The sequence below is a fragment of the Cryptomeria japonica genome, chromosome 5 (assembly GCF_030272615.1).
Source record: "Cryptomeria japonica chromosome 5, Sugi_1.0, whole genome shotgun sequence".
NCBI lineage: Eukaryota > Viridiplantae > Streptophyta > Pinopsida > Cupressales > Cupressaceae > Cryptomeria > Cryptomeria japonica.
The window spans coordinates 835,603,881-835,630,239 of NC_081409.1; the positions used below are offsets into that span (position 1 = coordinate 835,603,881).

At 43.4% G+C, this 26,359-nt stretch overlaps 1 protein-coding gene across 1 annotated transcript in view; it reads right to left on the bottom strand.

Annotated features, from left to right (window-relative positions):
* The window catches only part of LOC131052711 (uncharacterized), a 139,535-nt gene that overhangs the window by 65,697 nt on the left and 47,479 nt on the right, over window positions 1-26,359 (bottom strand). Inside the window, exon 6 of the mRNA XM_057987297.1 lies at window positions 11,790-11,882. Coding sequence (XP_057843280.1) covers window positions 11,790-11,882 — 93 coding nt within the window. The remainder of the gene's footprint in view (window positions 1-11,789; window positions 11,883-26,359) is intronic.

Sequence of the window (26,359 nt, forward strand, 5' to 3'; positions counted from 1 at the left end):
CTCAAAAGGTACAAGTATTGGCTTGACTAATGCCCTGACCACATTCCAGTCATGCATGAACAAAATCTTTCAGAAGCAGTTGAGAAAGTTTGTGCTCATATTCTTTGATGACATCCTCATCTTCAACAAGTCTTGGAAGGAGCACTTCCAACACTTAGATGAAGTTCTTAGCATTCTGGAGTTTGAATCGTTATTTGCCAAAGAATCTAAGTGTGAGTTTGGAATGAAGGAGTTGCTCTACTTGGGGCATATCATCACTGCAGAGGGTGTGAAGGTGGATCCTGAAAAGATTAAAGCTATCCTTGATTGGCCACCACCTGAGAACATAAATCATTTGAAGGGATTATTGGGTCTATGTGGTTTTTACAAGAGGTTTGTGAAGGGTTATTTTCAGTTGGCTGCCCCCCTCACAGATCTCACTACGAAAGGAGCCTTTGAGTGTTCACAAAAGGCACAAACAATGTTTGATCAGTTCAAGGAGATCATGAGCTCATGCCCTGTTTTAGCCTTACCAAATTTCACCAAGCCTTTTGAACTGTAGTGTGATGCATCAGGAGAAGGTGTTGGTGCAGTTCTTATGCAAGACAAGCATCCAATTGTCTTTGAGAGTAGGAAGTTGAGAGGACCTGAAAGGCTATATTCAATATATGACAAGGAGATGCTTTCCATAATGCATGCCCTTTCGAAGTTCAAGCAGTATCTTGTGGGGAGTAAGTTTGTTGTTAAGACTAATCATAACCGTCTTAAGCACTTAATGCACCAGAAAGACTTGAACGAAAGGCAACATAAGTGGGTTAGTAAGCTTCAGGCTTATGACTTTGACATTGAGTATGTCAAAGGCAAGAACAACATAGTGGCAAATGCACTTTCCCGGAGACCCCATTTGAGCTCTATGAGTGAGCTTACAGTTGATTGGAGGAACTTGCTGCTTGCTGATTATGCCAAAAATCAATTTGCAACGAGCATTATTGAAGGCACTTTTCATGATGAAAAGTACAAATTGGTTGATGGATTGATTATGTACAAGGGTAGGATCCTTCTTCTACCTGAATCTAAGTTGAACGAGAAGGTATTACAAACTTTTCATAACATTCCTCTTTCTATTCACCAAGGGTTTTTCAAGACTTACAAGCAGATCCGAGAGAGATTCTCTTGGAAAGGGTTGAAAAAAAGATGTCTTCAAGTACATTAGGGAGTGCCATACTTGTCAGAAGAACAAGGACGAGCACACAGCACCTGTTGGTTTATTGCAACCATTGCCAATTCCCAGTAAAAAATGGGAAAGTATCTCTACGGATTTCATCACAGGGTTGTCGAAAGCTAGTGGGAAGGATTGTATTTATGTGATGGTAGATAGATTAACAAAATTTGCTAATTTTTTCACCATCACCAGCTCATTTACAGCAACTCGGGTGGTGATTTGTTCTTCCGTGAGGTGCTTAGGTTACATGGGCTGCCTAAAAATATTGTGAGTGATAGGGACAGCAAGTTCCTAAGCTCTTTCTGGCAGGAGATTTTCAGATTGTGGTATTGTGCTCACCCCAAGCACGAGTTACAATCCTCAAACCGATGGACAAACAGAGATAGTCAATAAGTGGTTAGAAGGCTACTTGAGAAACTATGTCTCAGACAAGCAGAAGGCGTGGGTCACATGGCTACATCTTGGTGAATACTGCTATAATTCCACTTATCACATGTCCATCCGGATGTCTCCTTTCATGGCACTCTATGGTTACGAGGCCCCTAGCTTTGCTGACTTGGTGTTTGGTGATAGCAGAGCACACCAAGCTAGGGATATGGTTCAACAGTGTCAGGATATTCTTAAGGCATTGAAAGACAACCTCCAGATTGCATAGAACCAGCATAAGTTGTATGCTGATCAGCAGCGTACTGAGCGCTCATTTGAGGTTGGTGATATGGTCTACTTGAGACTCCAACCCTTCAAACAGTCTACTCTCAAGAAGAGTGGAGCGGAAAAACTCAAGCTATGTTTGTATGGACCATTCAAGGTCATCAGGAGAGTGGGAGTTGTGACTTATGAGTTGGAGCTACCAGCGAGTAGCCGAGTACATAATGTCTTCCACATGTCACGGCTCAAAAAGGTGCTTGGGCACAATGTGATAGTCTCTTCTAATTTGCCTCCTTTGGATGAAGAGGGAGAATTGGTGCTAGTTCCTAAGGCCATCCTTGATGTCAGAGAACAATTGTTGAGGAGGAGGACCATCAAAGAGTATTTGGTTAAGTAGAAAGACTTACCAGCGGAGGATGTTACATGGGAGAGTGAGGAGATTTTACAACATCCCGGCTTGCGATTGCTTGAGGACAAGCAATTTTGGGAAGGGCGGACTGTAATGTCCCCTTCTTAGTGATGATGCATTCAGTGGTCCATTGGCCTATTCCGGAGACCCATAGGCTATGTGGAAAGGAGAATTAGGGTTTCCAACTTTTGCGCAACCTTGTTAGGGTTAGTCGGGAGGGAATTCTTCAGTCCTACTTGTGGTTTCCTTCTAGGTTTTTTATGAACTCCAGTGTGGCATAACATGCAGTTCACTCTTTGAAGAAATGTGAACTTACTATTTTTAGTAAGTTAGGATTTGGCTGTTTGGATGGTGCAGTTTTACTGCGCTTTCCAAGCTCTTTCTCTGGGTGTGAAGATCATGATTTTTGGAGCAGTATTTCACGACTTACTATTTTTAGTAAGTGGCAGTTTGGGCATTTCTATTTTTGGCAGTCTTGGATATGGTCTTGATCCATTGCAGTTCAGTGGTCTCCATTGCTCAGCTTCATCCTTGATTTTGTGATAATCAGTATTGGAGCTATAAGTTATTTAATTAAATATTATTTCCTTATCCTAAGGTTTAATATTTAATTATTTTATTATTGATTATTGATATTGGGAATTGTGCATAATATGATTTTCTTCCTAAGTCTACCTAGGCGAATTATTTGGTGATTGAAGGGAGACACCTAAAATGAAAGGAGACTTTATTTTATATTCGACAAAGTATATTCTATGCCAAAATCGTGGTCCCCTTTGCTAGGCGTGATTTTGACTAAGGGGTGGCGCCATGCTTAGGTCTACCAGTTGAAATGAAATGCAAATTGGTGAGGTGAATTTGGAGGGAGTTGAATTTTAATTTCAGACTTGAAAATCTATATATACAGGTGTTTGGCTCCTCATTTGATTATCCAGCGAAATTATAATGTTATGCTGTCAGAATGATTCCAGACTTCTTCAAGGGTGAAAACCTCCTAGACTTTTCAATTGCAGTTTCGAGTGTGAGACATCACTCCTAGCTAAGGTTCGTTTGTGTGGATTACGTGGTGTTCTTGCGGTTTGCATGTGTGGATTTGAGAGAGTTGGTTTGCTGCTGCAAATTTCAGAGTTGTTGGTTCCTGTGTGGCTGAAGCAAAGATTCGATCCTACCTCCCTACCTGTGCAACCTATCATTCTGGGTCTTGGCTCGAACTATTTCTATGCTTTGGGCGATGTGTTTTGTAAGTTTGCAGCCTTTAATTTGGAGTCTTTGAATTTATATTGCAATTCGTACTTTTCAGCTTGGGCATGGGTTTTTGGGAGTGCATTGGGATGCGTGCTTGGTGCTTTGAGATGTTTTGAAGCTCTTTTACAATTTGTCCTTAGTCCCTTGGTTCTTAGTGTTAGTTGGGTGAGTTTTGGGAAGTATTGAGTGAGTTTGAAGAGAGTTGGAAGCAATTTTAGTGTGTTTTGTGTTGTTGGTTATGCATTTCCAGCCTGCTGTCATTTAAATCAGATCTTAGGAAGTTGGTGTTTGAGTTGGTTTGGTGTTAGTAACTTCTACGATCATCATTATTCTCTTATTCTATCTTTCCTATATTTTGTAAGGTTGAATAGTAGTACTATCAACCAATTCTAGACTGTAAGCATACCCGCTGAACAAGTGGAAGAGGCAGGCTTGCCGCCTATTTTCTGGTATTTGTAACTCAGTCCTCCCACTGAATAAGTGCTCGAGTGATAAGTTTTATGTATTGTCCTCCCACTGAAATATGCGGTAGAGTGATTGAGTTTAAGTTTATTGTTGTTTTCCTTGGCTGGTTTACCGCCAAGAAGTTTAGTATCTATCCTGTTGAATAAGCAAGAGGGGTTGGCTTGCCGCCCGTGCATTGTAATTTCAGTTTGATTTATGGTGCTAACGATCCCCGGAACACCGTATGCTATCACCCTCCCAGATTGGGCTCTCGGTGAACAAAAGGTGGAAGGGTTCCCTTTCAGTTGTCTGGATTATTTCTCTAACCTTAACGGGTTATTGTGTTTGCTCTGTAATTCTTATTGAAAAATCAAAAAAAAAATTAAGAGGAATATCACAACGAGTCTTTCCTCTATGAATGTGAGTGGCTTAGCCCAGTCTTCATCATGCCTGTAGGATTCTGCAGCGACCACAAGGTCTTCCTCTACTTCCTTACTTCTTCCAATGGTCCAGTCTCCCTTCGTGGCGTATCCAAACATGTTGATTGATAGGACTGGTTTATCACATTCCTGATACAGTTTCAACTTCGAGGGGTTGACAGGGTCGTGAATTGGATTATCATCCAAGGTGGAAATTTTTACTGCTCCACTCTTCCCCACTTCCCTGATCTTATAGGGCCCCAACCAACAAACTTTGAACTTCCCAAGACAAAGTTCATTGCGGCCGTTATACTTGAGGACCAACTGTCCAGGACAAAAGTTTGTTTGCTAGAGATATTTGTCGTGCCAGTACTTCCGTTGACGTTGGGCCACTTTCGTCGCCCATTGTGCCATCATCCAACGTTCATCTAGCTTGGCGAGGTTCACAAGTCGAGCATGCAAACTCTCCTCATCTCCCAACCGGTTATCAACAGCAATCCGTAGGATTGGTACGATATACTCCATCGGTACCACCGCCTCTTTGGCCATACATGAGGTGGAACAGTGTATGGCCTGTGGTCACCTTGTACGTGGTACGATACGCCCATAGTACCACTGGTACACGTTCCTCCCAATCCTCTTGTTCCACTCCACAAGATTTGTAGATGATAGACACTAGCACTTTATTTGTGGCTTTCGCCTGACCATTCACTCGGGGGTAGTACGGGTTTGAAAGGTTGTGAAAGATTTTAAATTTGGTCTTCATTGTCTAAATGACCTGGTTAACAAAGTGAACCCCTCTATAACTTGTGATCTAAATTGGAATCTCGAACTTGGTCACAATTTATTCTTACAGGAACCTCGTCGTACTTATGGCAATGTTGTCTGGCAGAGCTCTAGCCTTGGTCCACTTTGTTAGGTACTCTGTGGCTACCACAATGTACCAACATCTATGCATATTGCTCACCTTGAGAGGTCCTACGAAATCCAATCCCCATCTTTCAAACAGTTCTTGCAGCTCAGAGGGAAACTGGGGCATGAAGTCTTGTTTAAGAGGCTTCCCCGCACACTGGCATGTGTCACATCTGCCCACCCATTTGCGCGCATCAGTGTGCAAGGTTGACCACCACAGTCCTACCAACAATACCTTGTGTGCGGTGGCATCAGGCTCCATGTGGCCCTCGGCCAATCCGTCATGAGCTTCCTTCAGTACACTTGGAATTTCTTCTTGCATCACACATCTTCACAGGATTTGGTCCAGTCTCATCTTGTATAGTAGGCCATTGATCAGTTGAAAGGTTTTACTTTTCAGTGCCATCTTACGCCATTCCCTTGGTGGCATGTCCCGTGGAAATGTAGAGGTGGATAGGTACTCCCCAATGCTCTCGTACTAAGGGGGTAGTACGGCTATTTGGAACAAGTGGGCATCAGGAAAATCCTCTTTTACTCCTTCCCCAGGCTCTCCGGATTTGATTCTAGATAGTTGGTGCACTATGACATGACTCTTCCCAAGGCGTACGATGGTTGTAAAGGTGAATTCTTGGAGCAGTAGCAACCATCGGCTTACAAGTCCTTGGATTATTGGTTTGTTCACTAGGTACATCAGGGCTTGATGGTCTACGTAAAAGGTGAATGGTGTCGCCAAGAGGTAGTGGCGGAACTTTTGCATTGAGTACACCATCCCAAGTGCCTCCCTCTCTATCGTACTATAGTTTCGTTCAGCCTTGGAGAGCAGACAACTCGTGAAAAAAATAGGGTGGTCCAGCCCCTATATGCCTACTTGTGCCAGAGTGGCGCCAATGGCGAAGTTGGAGGCATCCACGTGGACATGGAACTCCTTGTCCCAATCAGGGTACACCAAGATTGGTGCACTCACCAATCGGGATTTTAATTCCTTGAATGCTTCCTCCTGTTCTGCTCCCCACGTGAATGGTTCACCTTTTCTCGTCAACTTATCCAGAGGGCATGACACCTATGCAAAACTTTTGATAAATCTCCTATAATAGCCAACATGTCCCAGGAAGGATTTTACCCCCGTGACATCCGTGGGACTCTCCATGTTTACAATTACCCCTACCTTGTCGGGGTCCATCTTCAACCCTTCTTTGCACACAATATGCCCCAACAGCTTACCCTGCGGTACCATGAAACAGCACTTCTTAGGGTTGAGGGCTAGTCGGGCTCGCCTACATCTCTCCATGCACTCCCCAAGTGCGTTCAAATGGGTTTCCTGCTTGCTGTAGATAGACCAATCATCCAAGAATGCCTTGAAGCTTCCAACCGACATCTCGTCAAAGATGTGCAATATAATCCGTTGGAAGGTGGTCGGGGCATTACACAGTCCGAACGGCATGCGATTGTATGCATATACTCCATCCTCCACTATAAATGTTGTTTTCAGTTTATCTTCTTTGGCAATGTTGATTTGGTTGTATCCAGAAAATCCGTCCAAGAATGAGTAAATCTCATGGCTTGCTACCTCCTTCAAAATGTTGTCAGTGAACAAAATCGAGAACGGATCCTTCATAGTCACCTCATTCAAGCACCGGAAGTCCACACATATCCTGATCTGGTTTGCTTCCTTTTTTAGAGAGATGACAATTGGCGATACCCACTCGCTGGTTTCTACCTTAAAGATGATTCTGGCCTCCAGCATCTTTTCAATTTCTTCATTCACCTTTGCTGCATAGTTCTTATTCATTCTATACGGCCTCCTTCCTATGGGTTGGGCATCGGGTACGAGAGGTATTCTATGTACGCACAGTTCCGAGGCTATCCCTTTCAAGTCCTTGTACGTCCACGCGAAGATATCCTTGTACTCTAGGAAAATTTTAAATGTCGTCGCTTTCAGCACGGGGTTCCAATCATCCCCGACCAGGATTACCTTCAAAACGGCATCATTTCCCAAATTCACTTTCTTCACATTGGACTCCTCGTACTTGATGACTTTGTCCCGTTCGAACCAGTGTGCGGGTGTATCATCCACCCGTGCTACCCCCTCACGGTACTCCCCGTACTCTAGGGGAAAAGTTGCATCTTTCGTACTTGCACTTGATTTCCCGATCTCGCAGATCTGCAACATGTGGCAATTGGGGTGAAATACTTCATAGTATTCTATCTGCCAACGGAAGAGCCCAGCGAGGGAACTTGTTTCATCCTCTGAGCATCCCTCCAGTTCCAAAACCCCCTTGTCATCAGGTTCCATACTTTTCCTGCCGTACTGTGAACCCCATTCCCAATTGTGCAAGTCATTTGAGTCTAATCGGACAACACCAATTCTTCACTTACGGCTTGATTCCTCAGGTCGATCACGTACTTCCGGCCTTCACTCTTGATGGAGGGTGTGTTTTTCTTCCACTTGTGCTTCGCCTTTGCCATAATCAGCCAACCCCTCCCTAGAAGGGCGTCATAGGCCTTTTTCTCCAATGGTATGACCACAAAGTCAAGGAAGAAGTATTGGGTACCGACAACAACGTTTTGTGCCATGAGTGTCCCCAGGGGCTTGATTCCATGTTGGTCGACACCGACCAGATGGAATGTTGGTGGCAAGAGAGTTGGCTTGCCCAGACCCCTCAGTCCCCTCCAGTAACACGTTCACTCCGGAGCCACCGTCAACAATGGTGTTCGTCAATTTTTGTCCCATTATCTCCATCTCGACCACAGTCGACTTCCAACCAATGCTTACAGTGAGCAGCATGGGGTCCGTAGTAGACGTACCAGGTAATTTTGTTGCTGCCATGGGGTCTAAGCCAGATGGTTTTGCTACCGTCTGACGGTGTTCCTGGTTGGCAATGTTTTCACCGACTACGTTTGTAAGAGCCATATTCAATTGTGGCATTGTCTGCAGAAGGTCAGACACCCGTATGGGTACGGTGGTTTGCAACATCTATTTGATGATAGTTTTCTCGGACTCTAACCGGAGTGGGGTACTAGCAGTATTGTGTGAGGTCCTTCGTTTTTTCGCCATCGCCCGTTCCATATCAGCCTTGGCTTCCCAAAGTCTCTCCTTCTCCGTACGGGGATCGGGGTACACCACCTTCTTACTCTGCAATCTTGTGATTGCCAGTACCTCCTTGACTGGCTGCCTTACGTCCAACATATTTACTCCCTTTTGTATCGGGAAGTCAGTGTCCTCATGGTTTCTAGGACCACACCATTTGCACAACAAACCTCCACCATTGTTCTCGCTCTGACATTCTCGAGCAAAGTGACCCCACTCATTACATTTCCGACATTGGATCATGGGCCGCCCCTTTGCATCATACTAAATTTTGCTCCTTGGCATGTTATTATTGGAATGGTTGTTCCCACACCAATTATTGCAGTATCCTCCTGGTGAAGCCTCCGAGTTGGCTAATTGTTTAGGTGGTGTGGCTGGCAGAGTAGCTTGCTCGCCTTGAGTGTAAAGCACTTGTGTGCTCCGTGTTTTTAAATTGTACGAGCATTCCTTAGTGGAATGACCCAGTACCTGACAAATGTCACAAAAGGCTTTCCTCGAACAGGTTCCCTTCGTATGCCCTTCTGCCTTGCAGTCAGTGCACCAAAGTTCTTTGTCATCTCTGCTACTCTCCTTATCAGCCTTCAACTCTTTCATCATTCGTAACATGTCCTTCCAGAGAGCTTGTACGGTTTTGGACTCTCCGTCGCTACTTTCGTCCGTACTCTCATCATCACTTGCCCTTCGTTTCCCCTTCGATGTTTTACTCTCGCTTCCAATATCCATGGCTCGGTTATAAGCTTCATCATATGACAGCGGAGGGACCACCTTCATCTTCCGCCTGAGGGACGGTACCAGCCCCTCGACAAACCATCTTTTCTTCGGCCCATCTGTTGGCTGGTTCTCCATTTTGTTCGATAGTTCCTTCAACCTTTGGTTATAAGCCCGGACACTTTCACTTTTCTGTATTTGGTATTGTAACTCTCCGCCACAATTTCATTGTCGTCACATAGGAGTTTGAATTCCTCCTGGAAGGCCTTCTTCAAATTGTTCCATGATGTTTTATGCTGGGCATCAAGGTCCGTGTACCAGTCAATTGCTATTCCTCGAAGGCTGGTCGGGAATGCCTTCAACTAGTAATCCTGGTCGTCTTGGTCATTTGCCTCCCAGATGGTTATGCATGTCTTGCAGTGTCGTACAAGGTCCTCTAACCCATCTCCCATGAATCTTGGAAGCTTCTGTTTCTCTGGGGTGTGTGCCATTGTCTTCGTCTAGAGGGTTTTATGTGCCGCCTAGAAGGTACCGTACGCGTTCGACCAAACCGGATCGTATTGCTCCGTCCACGAGCTTTCTACGCGTCCTTCGCGCTTTGGTCACCCTTACTCCTATACTCCCTCCTTCCTGGGGTTTTTGGGTCTGACCCTCCTATTTTTTAGTGTTACCCAAGGGACAAGTTTCCAATTCGATACAAGCTATTCTCAAAGAGTTCGGCAACCTCACCCTACAGGTCCCATACAACCCCTTTGTCATGGTCTGAGTGCTCTAACGGATTGCTCTCGGACTAAGTTCCGGACTCTTCACTCGACATCAAGTGAGCAACCTGGTCGGCGAGATCGTCCGACAGTGGTAGGTTTCTCGCAACCTCTACCAACTGGTTCCACGTACGCAGTTTCTGTCTCCCCCGACTGCGGTTTCTATCTCCGCTTGTTTTGTTCTCTGATATGTAGGGAACTTCATACCGACCCCTCACCTACTCCTCCGTTGGTGCCACACCGTCGGTCTTTGTTGGGACGGACGTAGGGGCATTAATTGCCAGGGGTGCGATGTCTACTCGTATCCCTCTCTTCCTCTTCCCTATGGCTCCTTTCTTCGTACTATTGCGGGATTTGCTGCCAACGACGTTCCCGACTAATTTCTTCCCTCTGTTCTTGTCGGTCAATGAGGTTTTGTGCCAACAATCTAGGAAGGCTCCCAAGAAGATCAAACATGGCAGAATTTACTGTGAGTTCCTCACGTACCGTGCCCTCATGGACCGCTCTCTCCCAAGCTTCCCTTTGCACATACTGAGTGACGAAAACGTCCCACAATTCCACCAAATCCTTCGTCAGTTGATCCTCCCTAGCTTCCACCCGCATGGGCTCTTCGTGTGTATCACCTTCAGTGACTATCAACTGTTGTTGAAATGGTCGGTCCATTAGTGGTTACCACTTGCCACCATATTGATCTCCGGAATTTGAATTGGCAACGGCGCCAAAATGTTTACTCCCTACGGTGAATTGTTCAAGTTCATGGAATAAACAGTAAATGTACACATAACATATAACCAGCAACTATGATTGTACTCAGAACATTAATTAAAAATAATGGTCACGACAATATGGCAGAAATATATTCTCTTTTATTGCATTCCAAAGCTAGTACATCAACAACATTGCCATGGTTCCCTTACATTGTACTTATATAAGACACCCAGTGCTTGGCGGAGATGCCAACCGTCACAACTACTCACTCACCCCTACAGGAACCAACGGTTGTCTTATTACACAAAACATAACTTAGTAAAATATAAGTATTAGCCTAGTTACCGCCTAACAGGGAGCAATGGAAGGCAGTTTGCTCCATTGAGGGAGCAATGGAAATTTTCATATACTTAGTCAAATTTCATCCAACTAACTTTCTTTGCCTACTATGCTTGAATTGACATTTCATCTTAGATTTTTGCCACTTCAAAGATGATGACCAAATGGAGCGATCATCCAAATCATTTATCTCCTAAGCCAATAGAGTAATCTGACCTCATTACAACCTAAGGAGAGAGAAATAACCCTATCGCTGCCTAGCGACCTGAGAAGATGCACTTCTTCAAACAGAAGGCTAATAGCAAAACACTCTACCACTATCCTAGAAAGCAGAAAAGAGTGGGGGTCCCCGTTTGCAATGGGGCGATGTGTGAAAACGTCACAATAGAGAGGAGTGATGATCTTGCAGATATGTAAACCTTAAGAAAGTTAACAAAAGCACTGCAAACTATGGGATTTGAGTCAGCACTACAGCAGGCCATGAGAATAGACTTGGTAGTATCACTAGTACTATACTTGGAGAGTCCACCTGGATTGGTTTGTTGCATCAAATCAAAAATCAAGGAAGCCCAAGCTCCTGTGATATGGTGGGTATTCAAAACAGAACCACATGCAATGCATTCATGATTACTCAATTATTTTTATATGGAAAACAACTAATAATATTATAGTGAAAATGCTCTAAGCCTAATGCTCATACATTATAAACAATTTTTATTTCTAGAAAACAGAATCTGAGTCCTCAAATATTTTTATTTGAAAGAAAATGATAAAATTATGATGAAAATTGCTTAAACAGATTTCAGGAATTTATGCCATAAAACAGTTTTTTGCTACTGTCATGTGTTGCACTAGAACATAAGAAGTTCACAAGTAGTTAGGCCTTTGGACAAACATGATAGCCTACCTCTACAACAAATTTTTCCAACTCTTTGTATGTTGGTTGTTTTTCTGTTGTTCCAATTAAGTCACTTGTGCCATCCCATGCCATTAAATAAATCTGCAACAAAGAAACAAACCTCAATTTTATACTTACAATAGACAGCCTCTCGAACACAAGAATCCAAGATTATTGATCCAGCACATTCACATAGAGAAACAAAAATCATGCATTATGTTAATGATAAAAGTCAAAGCTAATTTTCAATTTTACTAGGCAAGTCCAGTATGCAAGAAACCTGTGACATGTAATGCCCCGCCAGGAAACCCCGAAGGGATAAAGCTAAAACACAAGAATAGAGTGCAAATATTTTTTTTTAAAGTTTAAATAGAATAATGATACAATGAGTTAACATTAAGTTCAGATTACACAACAGAAGACTTAACTAACACCTAAAGAGTTTCCCAACGTGATTACTTGATTCAACACTTAACTCAACTCACGCTAATTAATCCAATTAAGTTGATTAACTTAATGACATGATAATGCTTTAAACAAAGAATAAATTCGTTCAGTAGGTTAAAAAATATGGATAACGTGATTAAGTTCATCCATTACAATTTAACCATACATTACGTTCAATCTTACAATAAAACATATGTCATGCATCTAATTTCCTTACATACTTTACTTGCATTAAAAACTAATAAATACTTTCCATTATACCAACCTACATTCTTCATGATCCATATAACTGCATTTAATAAGATAACTACATTCATACATTTAAGATTAACATCATCTAATCCACATTATACATTTTAACCATAATGCCATCCATACATGGTAAATAAAAAGGAAACAGAATAACACGAATACCACATAACACCAAATTGATATCGGAGTTCACCCCTAGTGGGCTACATCTTCGAGTCTTCTCAACTGCAAGACCCCTTTGATAGAGTGAAGAATGCATAAGGTTCACACCATTTACATCCTACCATCAAGGCGTACATAAACCAATAAAACATACAACCATATCGGTCCAATAGATACATGAATGATCCCAAAGAAAGGAAAATGATCCATCTTAACATGATAAGAAGCAAATATAAAAGAACAACCGGAGACCCGCGAAACTAAATCTTCGCAACCCATGGTCTAACATGAATATCAGGTTCTCACAAGGGCATAAACAAACAGATATGACTCCACAACAGTGTTCCTAACAAAGACAACACAACTGCACACTAGTGAACATAAGGGACAAGTGTCATCACATAACTTGGTATGGTTACCATGGCAGGCCTCCATAGGTTCCGGCCCCATCTACTGGGTTATCCTGGCAACCTTTCCCGAACCTCCGGCCCATCCAAGTCTCATGTGAACCCAACACATCCTTTCGTGAAGACAAGGTTGTTGGTTTGTCATTTCAGGCCTTCTCACTGCATGTCAAGTCTGTACTAGCACTCATCCCATGCGTGAGGCACAATTATCTTACTTAGTGTTTCATTAACTAAACCCTCTAATAAGCTATTAGGTTATCACATATTTAGACACACTTTCGATAGGTTACCCTGCAACCACTTTGGGCACGGCCCCCACTCGAAAGCCACTTTCCCATATGACACTAGACCATAATCCAACAAAACTCTGTTGACGTGTATTTTGTACACAATCATACACAGAATAAAATACCCAAAGGCATCTTATCCTCTCTTGAATAAAGTCGCTAACTGCTGAAGATATCGCAAGAAGGATCAGTTAGGATGACTCCAATGTTCTTTTTAGTAGGGTCTCTACGTGTGGATAAGCACCAGTGGTCGTTGTGATTGTTGTGTCATCAAGGGGCCTTACGTCGCCGAAGATTTTTCTAAACTAAACAAGCTTTTTCAAAAAAAAATCAAAAGGATAGGGTTTGCAAGAGGTCTAATCTAGTCTAACCCTAAGAATGACTCAATGTGGACAAGACTTGGTAAGATTCTACCAACTTCAACATTGCCATAAGTTAACAACTTAATTGAAATTGATGCGATCTTCTAAGGTAACAAATGATTTTTCAATACATCAAAGATCAAGGACACTAATACGAAGGTACATATCCTAGATACAACAACGATTGAAGGTTTAAGTGATTCAAATATCTCCAGTCAACCACGCAAGGCGTTCCTACAATCAGCAAGAAGCTAGTGGTTTGGATAGTGAATCCTACCAAAAATCAAGTCCAACACTTTGTCCTTCGAACTAACACACTCCTTTGATTGAGAATGATTCAAGAAAAATGAACAACCATGAAGATAACCAAGAGAATTGCAACAAAACACCATAACTTCAATATTTTATTGATCTCAAAGCCATCATGTACAACAATTGTTTGAATTCCTTTCTCAAAGCTCAATCTTGCTACAAAAGTAAATTGCTTCTAAACTCTAATCTCTCTAATACATCAATAATTTCTAACTCTCTGATTTTCTAGTTACAAAAATGAAAGAAATGAGGGTATAAATAGCATCCTCAATTACAATGAACGGTCCAGATCAAAAAGAAGATCAATGGTCAAGATTATGACACCTAAACCCTAATTAGGGTTTATTACAAATAGCCCCCTTTTTACTGAACAATATTAAATGCATAGCCAAAAATTAAATTTGGCACAAAAATCTAGGAGACATAGACCAATGACAATTAAGGTGCCATGTCATCTATAACAACCTCTCATCTAGAATCTTATTTCCTTTCCAATGCTCCTTTTTAGCATATGCAATGAATCTTGATACGATTCCTTCGATCTCAGCAATTGGAATCTCGGGAAGATTCCTCATTCTTTCTTCCAAGTGGATGACCTGATCAAATGCCTTGAGAAGAACAGTGTCCCATTCAGGTTCAAGTTCCTTAGTCTTTTCAATCAGTAGCATAGTAGCAAACATCTGGTCTTGTTGCTCATCTGTGATAACATTAGCATCCTTGCAAAAGATGACCTTAATTTTATCCTCCAATTCCTGCAAATCCACATCTGTCTCAACTTCGATCCTCCTGCCAAGAATGGTACGTAGTACCTCAAATACTCTGTCCTGGATCGGGTGGATAACCTCCTCAACATGGCTACATTTAGTACTGATGTCCTCAAAGAGAACTTCCTTCATCTGGAGTAAGGTTGACCACTGAAGTAAACTGTGAGGTCCTCCATCCATGACCTTTTCCTGCGTTAAGACCTTCCTTGATGTTTGTCTGATTACTTGCAAGACAGGAATGATAACCTCTTTGGTATGAGCAAAAGCGGCTACTGTTATCATCAAATTGTGGATGATCTCAAGAACCTGAATAGCCCTATGAATGGTCTTCATCATCCTTGTTGCAAATTCTACGGCAACTGTATGAGATTTGTCCATCCAAGTACTCATACGCTGGACCATACTCTTGAATCTCTCTGCCTCACCAATTGATTGAAGGGGAAGTGCCTGTACGGGTGATCTTGCTGGATCCTGACGTCCCAAAGGCTGATTGAGATGGCTGAAATATGTTCTCCATGCACCAACTTCTCTCTCAAGCTTTCTATTCTTCTCCATTTCTTCCCTAAGCTTGTCTTTCAATGCCTCGAATGAATCGGTGGCATCATCCATTGTCTGTTCGGCTGTGGATGGACCTAGCTCAAATGTCTCTACATCATATTCCTCTGCGAGGATCTCACCTTCATACTTGTCCACGGCCGGTGTAGCTATCTGCAACTTTCTGGATCCAGTCTCATCTCTAATCATCTTGGACATCTTGGTAGCCTTCCTCTTCTCTGTCACTTCCTGGGAATGTCCAACAAGGCTCTCTAAATCAATCACATTGTCCTCGTCCTCGATCACAATCACCTTCGTTAATCTTTCCTTCAACCAATCTGGGATGGCAGATCTTGTTTCTTTAACCTGTATTTCCTTGAGCAATTCTTCTTCTCTAGGACGGGATGTTACTTCATTATCTTCTTTATCTTCATGCAACTCATTGTCTTGGAGAGATCCACCTGGTGCCTGTCCTTCTTTATCATTCTGTACCATTGACTCCATAGACTCCTCTACTTCAAGTGTCCTCTTCTCTTGTCGAGAAGATGTGCCGGATGAACGATCTCGGTTGGCCTCTTGCTTCTTCTTGGAAGATTCTCTCTTCTCAGGTCTCTCTTTCCTCTTCGAACTTCTTGGATGGAGATTGCCTTCACTTGCACTTCGAAGGTTGCCCTCACTTGTATTTCTGGGATTAGGATTGCCTTCGCTTACACTGGCTCCACCCTCAGCTGGTCTTTCCTCCAAGGTAAAAGTCATAGCTATGCCTTGCTCTCTCAACTTCTGATGTTGTACATCAACCCATCTGCGAGTACAAGACAAGACTGGAGCCATCAAAGCATCTAGATCCACGACCTCAGGCTCATTCCAATCTAACCTCACTGTTTTGCTTTCTCGATCATAGGATGATTGGAGATGTCTGCCACTGTCCTGAGCTTGGTCGGCCACTCTGTAAATCTTGCATTTCCTAATGAAATCCAAAGGCAATCTAGAATGCATCTTTCTTTTCACTTCAAGATCGTCTAAGAGATTCATCATAAAATCTTCTATCTGAAACTCATGCTTAAATTTCCTACCAACTGTCTCCTCTATATATCCATGTAGATCAAAGCTTTCTCTCAAAGCAAAGGATGAAAAAGAATACAAAGCTAACTCTTTCTCTGTGTCATCCATGGCTAGAGCATTAGGACATACCCCAACTGAATTGCCCAATATGATAGGTACAGGAACTCCATTCCCATGTCTGTGTCTGAATGCCTTCGCATAAGCTGCCAACTGTCTTGTTACCTCAAGTAACCTATTCTGTCTGTCGGATATCTCGGCAACATGTATGGAGGTGAAGGACATCCATGAACTCTGATATAAGTAAATTTCGGAAATTGGATAAACCAAGCACCGTACCTCTTTACTAGTTCCTGTGCATCCTGAGATAGTCGATTGTGAATCCCACCTTGCAACGTCCTTGTGATGTTCATCATGAAGGTATCATTAACTAACTTGTAGTTACTTCCTGGCGGATGATGCAAGTGAACATAGGAATCACAAACTCTGACCTCGCCGGGTCCTCTTCCAATCACCCCTCTGTGAGGTAGTCCTGCGTACTCAAAGCTCCTGATCAAGGCATATATGATGTATGAACTCATGTGGAAGGACTTGGTAGCCTTCAGTCTCCTTAACTGTACGTCCAAGCAATGGCTAATCATTCTAGCCCAATGAATTGTTCCTTTTCCCTGAACTATCACCTGGATGAAGTAGAACATCCACTTCTCAAAATAGAAGGCTTGAGGAGCTCCTGTGACTCGGTTGAGCATTGTAATCAAATCTCTGTACTCCTCCTGGAAATCAATCCTATGTGGTGTGTTCGGGATCTTGCTCAGGCGAGGACGACTCTTAAGTAACCAGTTCTTGTTGATGATGCTTAGGCAAGCATCTGGATCATCTTCGTACATGGACCTGGCTCCCTCTATGCTTTTGTAGACCATATCTCTGTGCTCTGGAAGATGGAAAGCCTCACTTATAGCTTCCTCTGAAAGATAAGCTAAAGTGTTTCCCTCATTGGATACGATCGTTCTGGACTGTGGATCATAATGACGAGCACATTCGATCATCAACTCATGGCACTGTACTGCTGGAGGGAAGCCAGCCGCCTTAATGATGCCACTTTCAATTATCCTCCTGGCGACAGGTGATGGCTTGCCAATGTAAGGGACCTCTCGAAACTTCTTCGTACTGAAGTTGCCCAAGTTGGTATCTCCAATGTTGCTCCACTTAGACACGATCTTGGTCTCCAGTTCTTCGTTCTTTTGATCTTCCTTCATGAGAGCTGGACGACTAGTGGATGCTCCCGCCTTCGGGGTCACCATTGTAACACCTACACAACATTTCATAATAAGAAACTAAATTTTGCAATGCATAGCTAGACTAGATTTTAAATTTAGGAAACTTCATGATAAGTCTTTGAGTTATCATTTCCTAAAAAACGATTGAGCTACTGAAATTCAAAATTTCAAAATTCAAAACTTAAGGCTATGACGATCAAAATTCAAAATTAAGACAAAAAATCACATTGCCATACCTCTCTTGAGAGCTTAACTCTAAAAATGCAAAATAAAGAGAATCGCCTAGGCAAAAATCAATGTTTGATGGCTTCAACATGATCTCTCTTCAAATGAACGTCCTCCTTAGCAACTTCGCCACCTTTGGGGAGGGTCTTCAATGTCTTGATGATAGCAAGTTCGCCTCACTTGAAACTAAGTTCGCACTCCCCTTGATGATGTTTCGCACTTCTCCTTTATGAAATTCGCACTTCTCCTTTATTCTCCAAAATCGCATATGAAAAGATGATAAAATGATGATTTGAAATGCAATATCACCTCTCCCTTTTATAGGCGCTTACCTCATCAATCCCCATAGGCCGACTTTGTAAATAAAGCAATTTAAAAACAAATTTTAAATAAAATTAAGGGCCGACTTTGTAAAATAAAACAAATAGAACCCAAGCGCCCCAATTTTTTATTTAAAATAATAATTAATTAATTAATTGCCTTCGTTTTTAATTAATTCGATTTTTTTTTTTAAGGCAACAAATAATTAATAAATGCTCATGCGCTATTTTTTTAAATGCTATTAATTGAATATTCAAATTTATCGATTTTTTTAGCATTTAATAAAATTCAAAAAATGTGTTAGCGCCAAAATTTGGGAGAGGTAAGGGTACAAACCATATCGCTCTGGTCCCTGGGAGAGGGACAGGAGCGAATTAGCACTTTAGTCTTGAATCTCTCGCCTTTTACGTTCAAAACCACCATCTCTATGTTGAAACTGGCATTTTTGACAAGAATCTTGTGCTTGATTGACTTGATTTCGTAGACGAATGCCCCTTAAGGTCAATATTGCCCTGGTCCCTTGGTGAGGGACAGGAGCGAACTTGCATTTTCTCCTTGACCTTTGTCTCTTCGATCACCAATCTTCATCATGAGGCAAGCAACAACGTCATCCCTCCATTCCACGCTTACTTTATTCGTCCTTAACAAGGCACTTTGATGTTTGAAAGATTTTCGCCCTGGTCCCTTGGTGAGGGACAGGAGCGAACTCTGTGTTCTAGCCAAAACTCGTCATTTCTTAACCTTAACTTCTCGTTCATTACCTTCCAAATGATATTTTCAACCTTGTATAATCTTGCTTTGACGTGATTTTTGAAGGAAAATGAGTGATTTAATGAAAATCGCCCTGGTCCTTGCCTGAAGGACAGGAGCGATCCTTTGTGTCTTGGGCTCGTTCTTGTTCCTATCAACTCGCCATCGCCTTCACAATGAAAAATAAGGTCCTTTGATCCTTCTTGAACGTATGAAATGCGATTAACATCCAAAACTTAAGCCTTTATAGAGATTTCGCTCTGGTCCCTGACTGAGGGACAGGAGCGAATTTGGGCATATAGTATAAATCCTTCATCTTTGGCGGTCTTTGCAACTTCATTCTTCGTCGAGACACCTCAAACATCATTGCTTCCTTGTATCCTGACTTGGAGTGACCTTAAACTTGAAAGAAAGGCAACATAACTAACAAATCGCTCTGGTCCCTAGCTGAGGGACAGGAGCGAACTTGCACTTGTAGGCTCAATTGTGTTTTGCTAACTCCCAAATTTGTCTTCAATGGACTCGTTGTGCATCCTTTCATTCATCCTTGGCATGAAATTCGCTTGAACTTAGTGAGAAATTCTCCTTAGTAAGAAATCGCTCTGGTCCCTGGCTGAGGGACAGGAGCGCCTAGGCAAATATAGAGTTCACCTGGCGTTTTGCAATCTTCAAATTATCTTCAATGGGTCCGTTGCGCTACCTTTACTTGCCTCAAACTCAAAACTTACTTGATTTTTTGTCCAAAACATGCCTTATAAGGAAATTCGCTCTGGTCCCTGGGAGAGGGACGGGAGCTACCATTAAATTTCGCCCTGGTCCCTGGCTGAGGGACAGGAGCGATTTAGCTTCTAGGTCTAGTTTTCCTCATGTTTACGCTTTCAAATTATATTCAACTGATAAAATGCACTTCCTTGGTTCTCCTCAAATCATCAAATCGTTCAAATCTTGCAAGGACAAGGTAATGTTGGATTTTAAGCTCCGGTCCTTCAGTGAGGGACAGGAGCGATTTTTGCTCCTGGCACATTTCCATGCTCGTGAAATTCTTCAAATTATATTCAACGGAAAGAACATGCCTCCCTTTATCACTTCCAATCCGAAAAGACTTCGTTCATTGACCCGACGTCTGCCCTATATGTGCCCAAGTCTGATTCTAAGAATAGGGTTTCATTAGCCTGATTATATTCCGTAATCATCAGCTTGAGCCGAGGTTCGGATTCAATCCGGATCTGATTTGCTACCCCTCTCCATGTTAGCCACATATGGGTGAAACTAGAATGCAGCCAGCCGTTCAGGAAGCGGGTCCAATCTCGGCTGAGTAGCATGCCATAGGCCCCCGGGATGTCCACCACTTGAATATCGATGTACATTTGAATACGTGGATCAGCTGTTAGTTGCATGTGTATGTTGTTTAGCTCGCCCACTACAGTTACTTCAGATTTGTCCAACTGGGTAACCTTTCGGTTAGTCTTGGTGGGGGTCAGGCCTAAAGCACTACATACTGACAAGGGCATAACATTAGCTGAAGCTCCCGAGTCAATGAGGCAATTGTGCAAGTTCTTACCAAAGATTCGGAGAGTTAATAGGAAAGGGGGGGGTTCTAGCTTTTCGGTGAACAAACTTATTGTAGGCTCCGATGGTAAGGTATCATTGTTCATGATTGAGATATCCTGAGTCCTTCCCCGTGCACGTGCTCCAAAGCCAGCCTCCATAGGTTGATCGTTTTGGAACTCAGGTGGTGCAGCATAATTCACTGTTGCACCCCTAGGAGTTGTTGGTCCTCTCACCTCACCACTGATCTTCTGGGGTTGTCCTTGTACTACTCTCTGTCCGGAGTGGTCGTCCATCCCTTTGGACTGAGTCGGTGTGGGTTCCTTAAGACTATTCAAGACCATGTCCCTGACTTCGGAGACTTTCATTAGTTCAAAAAAGGGTAAGTTGACTTTCATCTTTTTGAATTCGTCTGCCACCAATTGGCCTAGCCTAGCAATCTCTATATTGCTGGACGACCTATCACTGGAGCCTGGATTTGTGACGATAATTGGCTGGCTCTGCGGAACGAGCATTCTTGGCTGGGGGGGGGCCTTCTGGGACTGCCCTTGGCTCGCATACTGTTGCGATGCCTTTGGATAACTTGGGTTATTACTAGCATTCTGATCGGGAGGGACCTGGATGTCCTTGGGAGGTGTGGAAGTGGTGTAGGGGCTGCTGTTGCTGTTCTGGTTGTTGTTGTTGTAATATCCCCGATTTGCGCGCTGGTATTGCTGAAATGCATTTACATCGACGGGCTGATTCGGGTCGGCCACCTCATTTTCATCCTGATTGGGGAAGAAAAATGGGGGAATGTAGGTTTCTAGAACAAGTGCAGTGTCATACCTTGGTGACGGCACTATTTCAAATCCAGAGGGAGGGAGCACTCGTTGAGGTATTGTGTTCTCCACCTCCCGCTGGAATATGCTGGCAGCGACCTGAAATTCGTCGCATTGTAACTCTGAGTGTTGGTTAGTGTTGTGTAACCTGCACCAGTTAGAAAGCGCTGCCTCTGCCAAAAATACCGTATCTGTTGGCCTGTTTTCTGATACTGGCGGATTGTCGAGCGGAGTAGGCACTCCTCCGTTGTTGGGACGGGTGTTCCATGTCCTTGCGGGTCTTTGATATCCTTGATTCTGGTATTGACCCTGGTGCTGACCCTGGTGTTGGTTCCTTTGATTACTTTGCAACTGATTATTCTAATTTCGCAGATAAGTAACTTCAGAGGACAGCCTTTTCATTTGGTCAATCAGTTCCCGCATTTCATCCTTCTCCTCTTGGGTTCTTGATGACACAGTGGTATTTTGCAGATAGATGGGCTGCTTAGGAAGGATTTGGGATATAGGTGGTCCTGGATGAAGTACCAGTTGACTGGTGGACTGCTGAGGCTGATATGCCGGTTGTGGGATTGGGTTTAAAATGGGCGTTTGGTGGGCCAAAGCCTGACTAATTCCCTGGAATTGGCTGGACGCAGCAGGGGGTCCTAATTGCATCAAGGGCCCGGCAATATTTTGGCCTAGTCCCTTACTAGTTTCCATAGCCTTAGCATAGGCCTCAGTCAGTGTAGTCGGCGCAGGATGTGATTGTCGGACGAACATGGCTGTTAAATAATCCAGCGCTGAATAGTAGATTTCTCTTGCCGAAGCGTCACTCACCACATATGGATCCTGCAATCGGGTGAAGGCCTTATGGAACCTGTTGTTAAAGGAACTTATAGGCTCGTGTTCCTGTCTCTTGACTTCTACAAATTGCCTGTACAGCTCTGTGGGGGTCATAGGGATGTCATATTTTCCTGTGAAGGCTGTCTTCAACTTCTCCCAAGAGTCGATAGAAGATACCGGTAAATGGATGAACCAGTAAAATGCGTCTTCACCTAATGAATAAGGAAAAAGCCTGCATGCAACATCCGCGTATTCAATTCGCCTATTGCGCAACGCATCCTCAAATATTTTGATATGCTCTTCCGCTGTCCTGTTTGGGTCATTTGGATGAAAAACGGAACAGAATCTGTTCGGGCTCTTGGGCATATCATGGTAAGCTAGGAAAATTAGCGATAACGGGTTGTCTACCAACCATGTGGCACCATTTGGAGCAGGTGGATTGTGCGCCATCTGAGTTATCTGTGTTGTGATAGGAACTGGAGTTGTAACCGCTGGAACTGTAAAAACTAAACTCCCTGGAATGGCGAACTGCTGATTCGCCGAGCTGGACTCACTGGGGTCTGAAGTCTGGTGATAACCCCTGCGTCTGTAGAACTGAAAACCAGTAAATCTCTCCCGTTCTGGGCTTGATTTTTGGACTCTTTCGAATCTTTCCGGAGAAAAAGACCCAATTCGTTCCAGCATGAGTTGTCTTTGGAGTTGATCTTGTGGATGTGGTGCGGATCCTTCTCTGGCTAAGGAGGGTTAATGGGCAGGCCCGCTGTTACACATACTAGTGACAGGGAAAGAAAACAGCCGGATTTCCTTGAGGACTTCCAGATTTTCTCTAATAACGACCTCTATTGCCAAACCCTTCTGCTCTTCCTGGTTGATAGTGCGGCTTACCTGTCCGAAAAGGGGATGATCTTCCTCTGACTTCCAAGCTAGGGAGTGTAACTAATCCACAATATATGACTGATTCAGCCCCTGATCTGGCTATGCAAGGGGAAGGTTACGTGGGTATTCACAAGGCAACACCATGCTGCATCTTGAGCTGCCTTCCTAGTATCTGTTGTAGGCAAGAAAGGGTAAAAGCTGATTCTGCGTCTCCCTTTCTAAGAGTAGGCTGATATGATCTTTGAGCTAAACTTCTCGGAGGTTCAAGCCCTCCTTCTAGCGCCAATTCTGTTGACGTGGATGGAATCGCATCTCTGCAAACTCCATACGGCCAACGCAGAATAGAATAAACTCACTGAGTATCCTACCCTCTCTTGAAATAAGGGAATCCCTAATGCTATTTTCTACGTTTTGATCAATGGGGATAACCTCAAGGTTTCTTTTGTCAGGTCTTGACTGTGGGATCTCTCAGTGGCTTTATGTGTTTATGCTGGAAACACAAGGGGACTTACGTTTAATTGGCAATTCCATGTATAAATTCTCGGGGACCTTTTACGGTTTTCCTTCAGGTGACGTTGGTTAATTTGAAGCTGATTTAGCAGGACTGCAGATTTCTAAAAAAGGGGATAAGAAAGGAAGGATAGGAAGAGAGAGAACTGTAAATTCTAACTAGGACAGCAGATTCAATCAAGCAGACAGACACCTCCAGGAAACTAAATTAAGCATCATCAGTCATTCAGACACAATGTTTGCATAAACTTAGTGCAATCTTCAAAGGAGAAACCAGATTTTCATATTACCAAATACGATATTAGAACTTCTACATTCATGATATGTATATATATTTGATAATCGAACTGAATCATAAAATAGCCCAGATTAACCATGCGGAAAGGAAAAAAGCAATCAGCTATCCTCTAATGGTATGGACTGTGGAGGTTCTATCAGATGCTTGGTAAAAACTGCTGTGCAAAATGAATAGACATAATTAAAAGCTTTCAAAATTAAATGAAGAAGGAGACCATGCACTCACAAGGAAACTTGAAAGTAGTTTTAATCCATTGTATTAATTCCTGCAAATTCCTTCAGAGCTTTCGCAACAATCCAAGAACTTCCTCCTTAAATGAGGGAAAACCAGTCCCTTTAAATAGGTTTCCAAAAATGGATGAATGGCCAAGATCTAATCTAGACAAGTGGCCCAGATTAATCCTTACAAAAAGGGGACCCACACCCATAAATGGGGGGTAAATATCAACAACCACCCCAAAGGGAGCAATAACTACCCAAAAAAAAGGATAATTACAACAATTGGAATAATCCAAAAAAAGGTGTACAAAAAACTTTACAATATGTTGACCAGAAGTCAACTGTCACCTTTTTGGGACAAAAGTGCACTTTTTAAGACTTGGAGGGAAAAAGGCATTTTTGAGAAACTACTTTCTCTATTTTGGTTTCACATTCTTTCTGTAGAAACTGGTCTTCGCCATGCAGGTATTCTCGCCATAAATCACGACCTGCCGCTCGTTCCTTGCGGACATATTCCTGAAACTTGATGCATAATTGGAAGAGGAGACTAAAAGGTGGCATGGGAGGGTGGCGAATTTTGTACTGCATGCCTTCGAGATACTGGTCCACGTGCCTTAAACCGTCCTTCCAGCTGGAGCGATTACGCTCGAAGCACAATATGTCTGAATGGAACTGACCAGCAAAACTCAAGTCTTCAATGGAATAAGAAACCTTATCTGCTCCCAACCTTTCCTCCCAATCCGGCCGGATTACACTGTCGGATAGGTCATTTATCCACCCCGAAACCATTGATCGGAGGATGGTCTTGCCTAGTTCTTGCATGTTCCCCAGAATTGCCTCACATGCATCATTTTCTTTGTCAATAATTTCCTGGGCGTCGTTCTTCATGGTGACGGTCCAGTACCATTCCTTGAGAACACTGATGCCATGGGGATCTAGGATGTCAGGCAGTGTGGGAATCTGTGTATGTGTCCAGAAAAGAGCTCTTATGAGGGGAAGGGTAGAGGCCGCTACTTCATGCATGTGAAGGGATTCCCTCTTTACCTCCAACAGCCTGACTAGAGTGAGCTCTCGATGGAGAGCCATTTCCTTTACTTCTCTGAGGATCTGTTCTCCCTTTTTCTTGATGTCCTGCACCCATTCCTTGACGGCCTTTGCGGTATCCCGAATTCCTTCAAATTCAGTTGTGGTCCTTTGCGCCAATGCTATTGGGGGAATATGGGATTCAGAGGGGTTGTGTAATGGCCGTAGGAGCTTATCAATGTATCCCTCGACCTGTTCAGCACGGGCCCGATACATATCCTTTTCGGCAGTGATTTCCTCGAGCTGTCTAAGTATGTTCTGCACTGAGTCCTTAAATTCCTCCTTTTCTTGCTCTTTTGTAGCTCGTCCGATGGGGACAGTCGTAATGCTATAATCTGCCAGTGTTATTTGATCTGCTGGCTTGTCCACGGGCGGGGTGGCAATATGAAGAGTGCGGTTCCTTTGCTCATCCCTGGTTATCTTAGAGTATGTTCTTGGTTTCTTCTTCCCTTTAGCTTTTGCTTGATCCATTCGTGAGAAGATGTCCTCTAGATCGATGGGTGCCTTGGTGGCGGCCCTGCGCTGAGCTCTGGCGATCAGCCACTCTTGAGGCACCGTCTGGGTTGAGGATAGGGTTAAGTTAGCACCTTGTTCTCCCATGCTCTCAACCGGCTGATCACAAATTAGCAGCTGTCCCGCCATCGGAGGGGTGAAAGAAGGAGGAAGCTCCTTGTTTGCATCTGAGTTCTCCCCTATTTCACTGAACAATTGTCTGACATCCTCTTGCAACGGTTGCTCCTTGGTTCTCTCGAGCTCATGAATCTCGTCTGTTCTTTGTTCCCCTTCGACAGTCGAGTCGTCTTTGGCTGCATGGAGGAGTAGCAGTTCGTGACGGCTCTGCTGGGTAGGTTCATGCACTTCGATCCCCTGGGTGGATGGGATTTCTCCTTCCTTTATTTGGTCACCCGGCTTGGTCGAATTGGGGCCCTTTTGCTCGGTGTCCGGCATATCTGGAGCAGGAGGATCATTGGCTTCGAATGCATCTATGTCGCTCTGGGAAGGCGGAGCAGGTATGCAATCCAACTCTATGGCATCATCGGACGAACTGGGGTCCTTTGAAGATGAAGTGGTTTCTGGCCTCCTTATGGGAATCTTCTCCCTTCTTGTTCTTTTGGACGTCCGAGTCCCTCTGCAAGCCTTAGCTTTCTTTCTTTTCTCTGGTTTCTCAGCTGATGTCCTTTCGTCTTCGGAAGACTGAGAGTCGAAACTGCCCATCAGATGGTAAGTAAACTGGACCCCCTCATGGA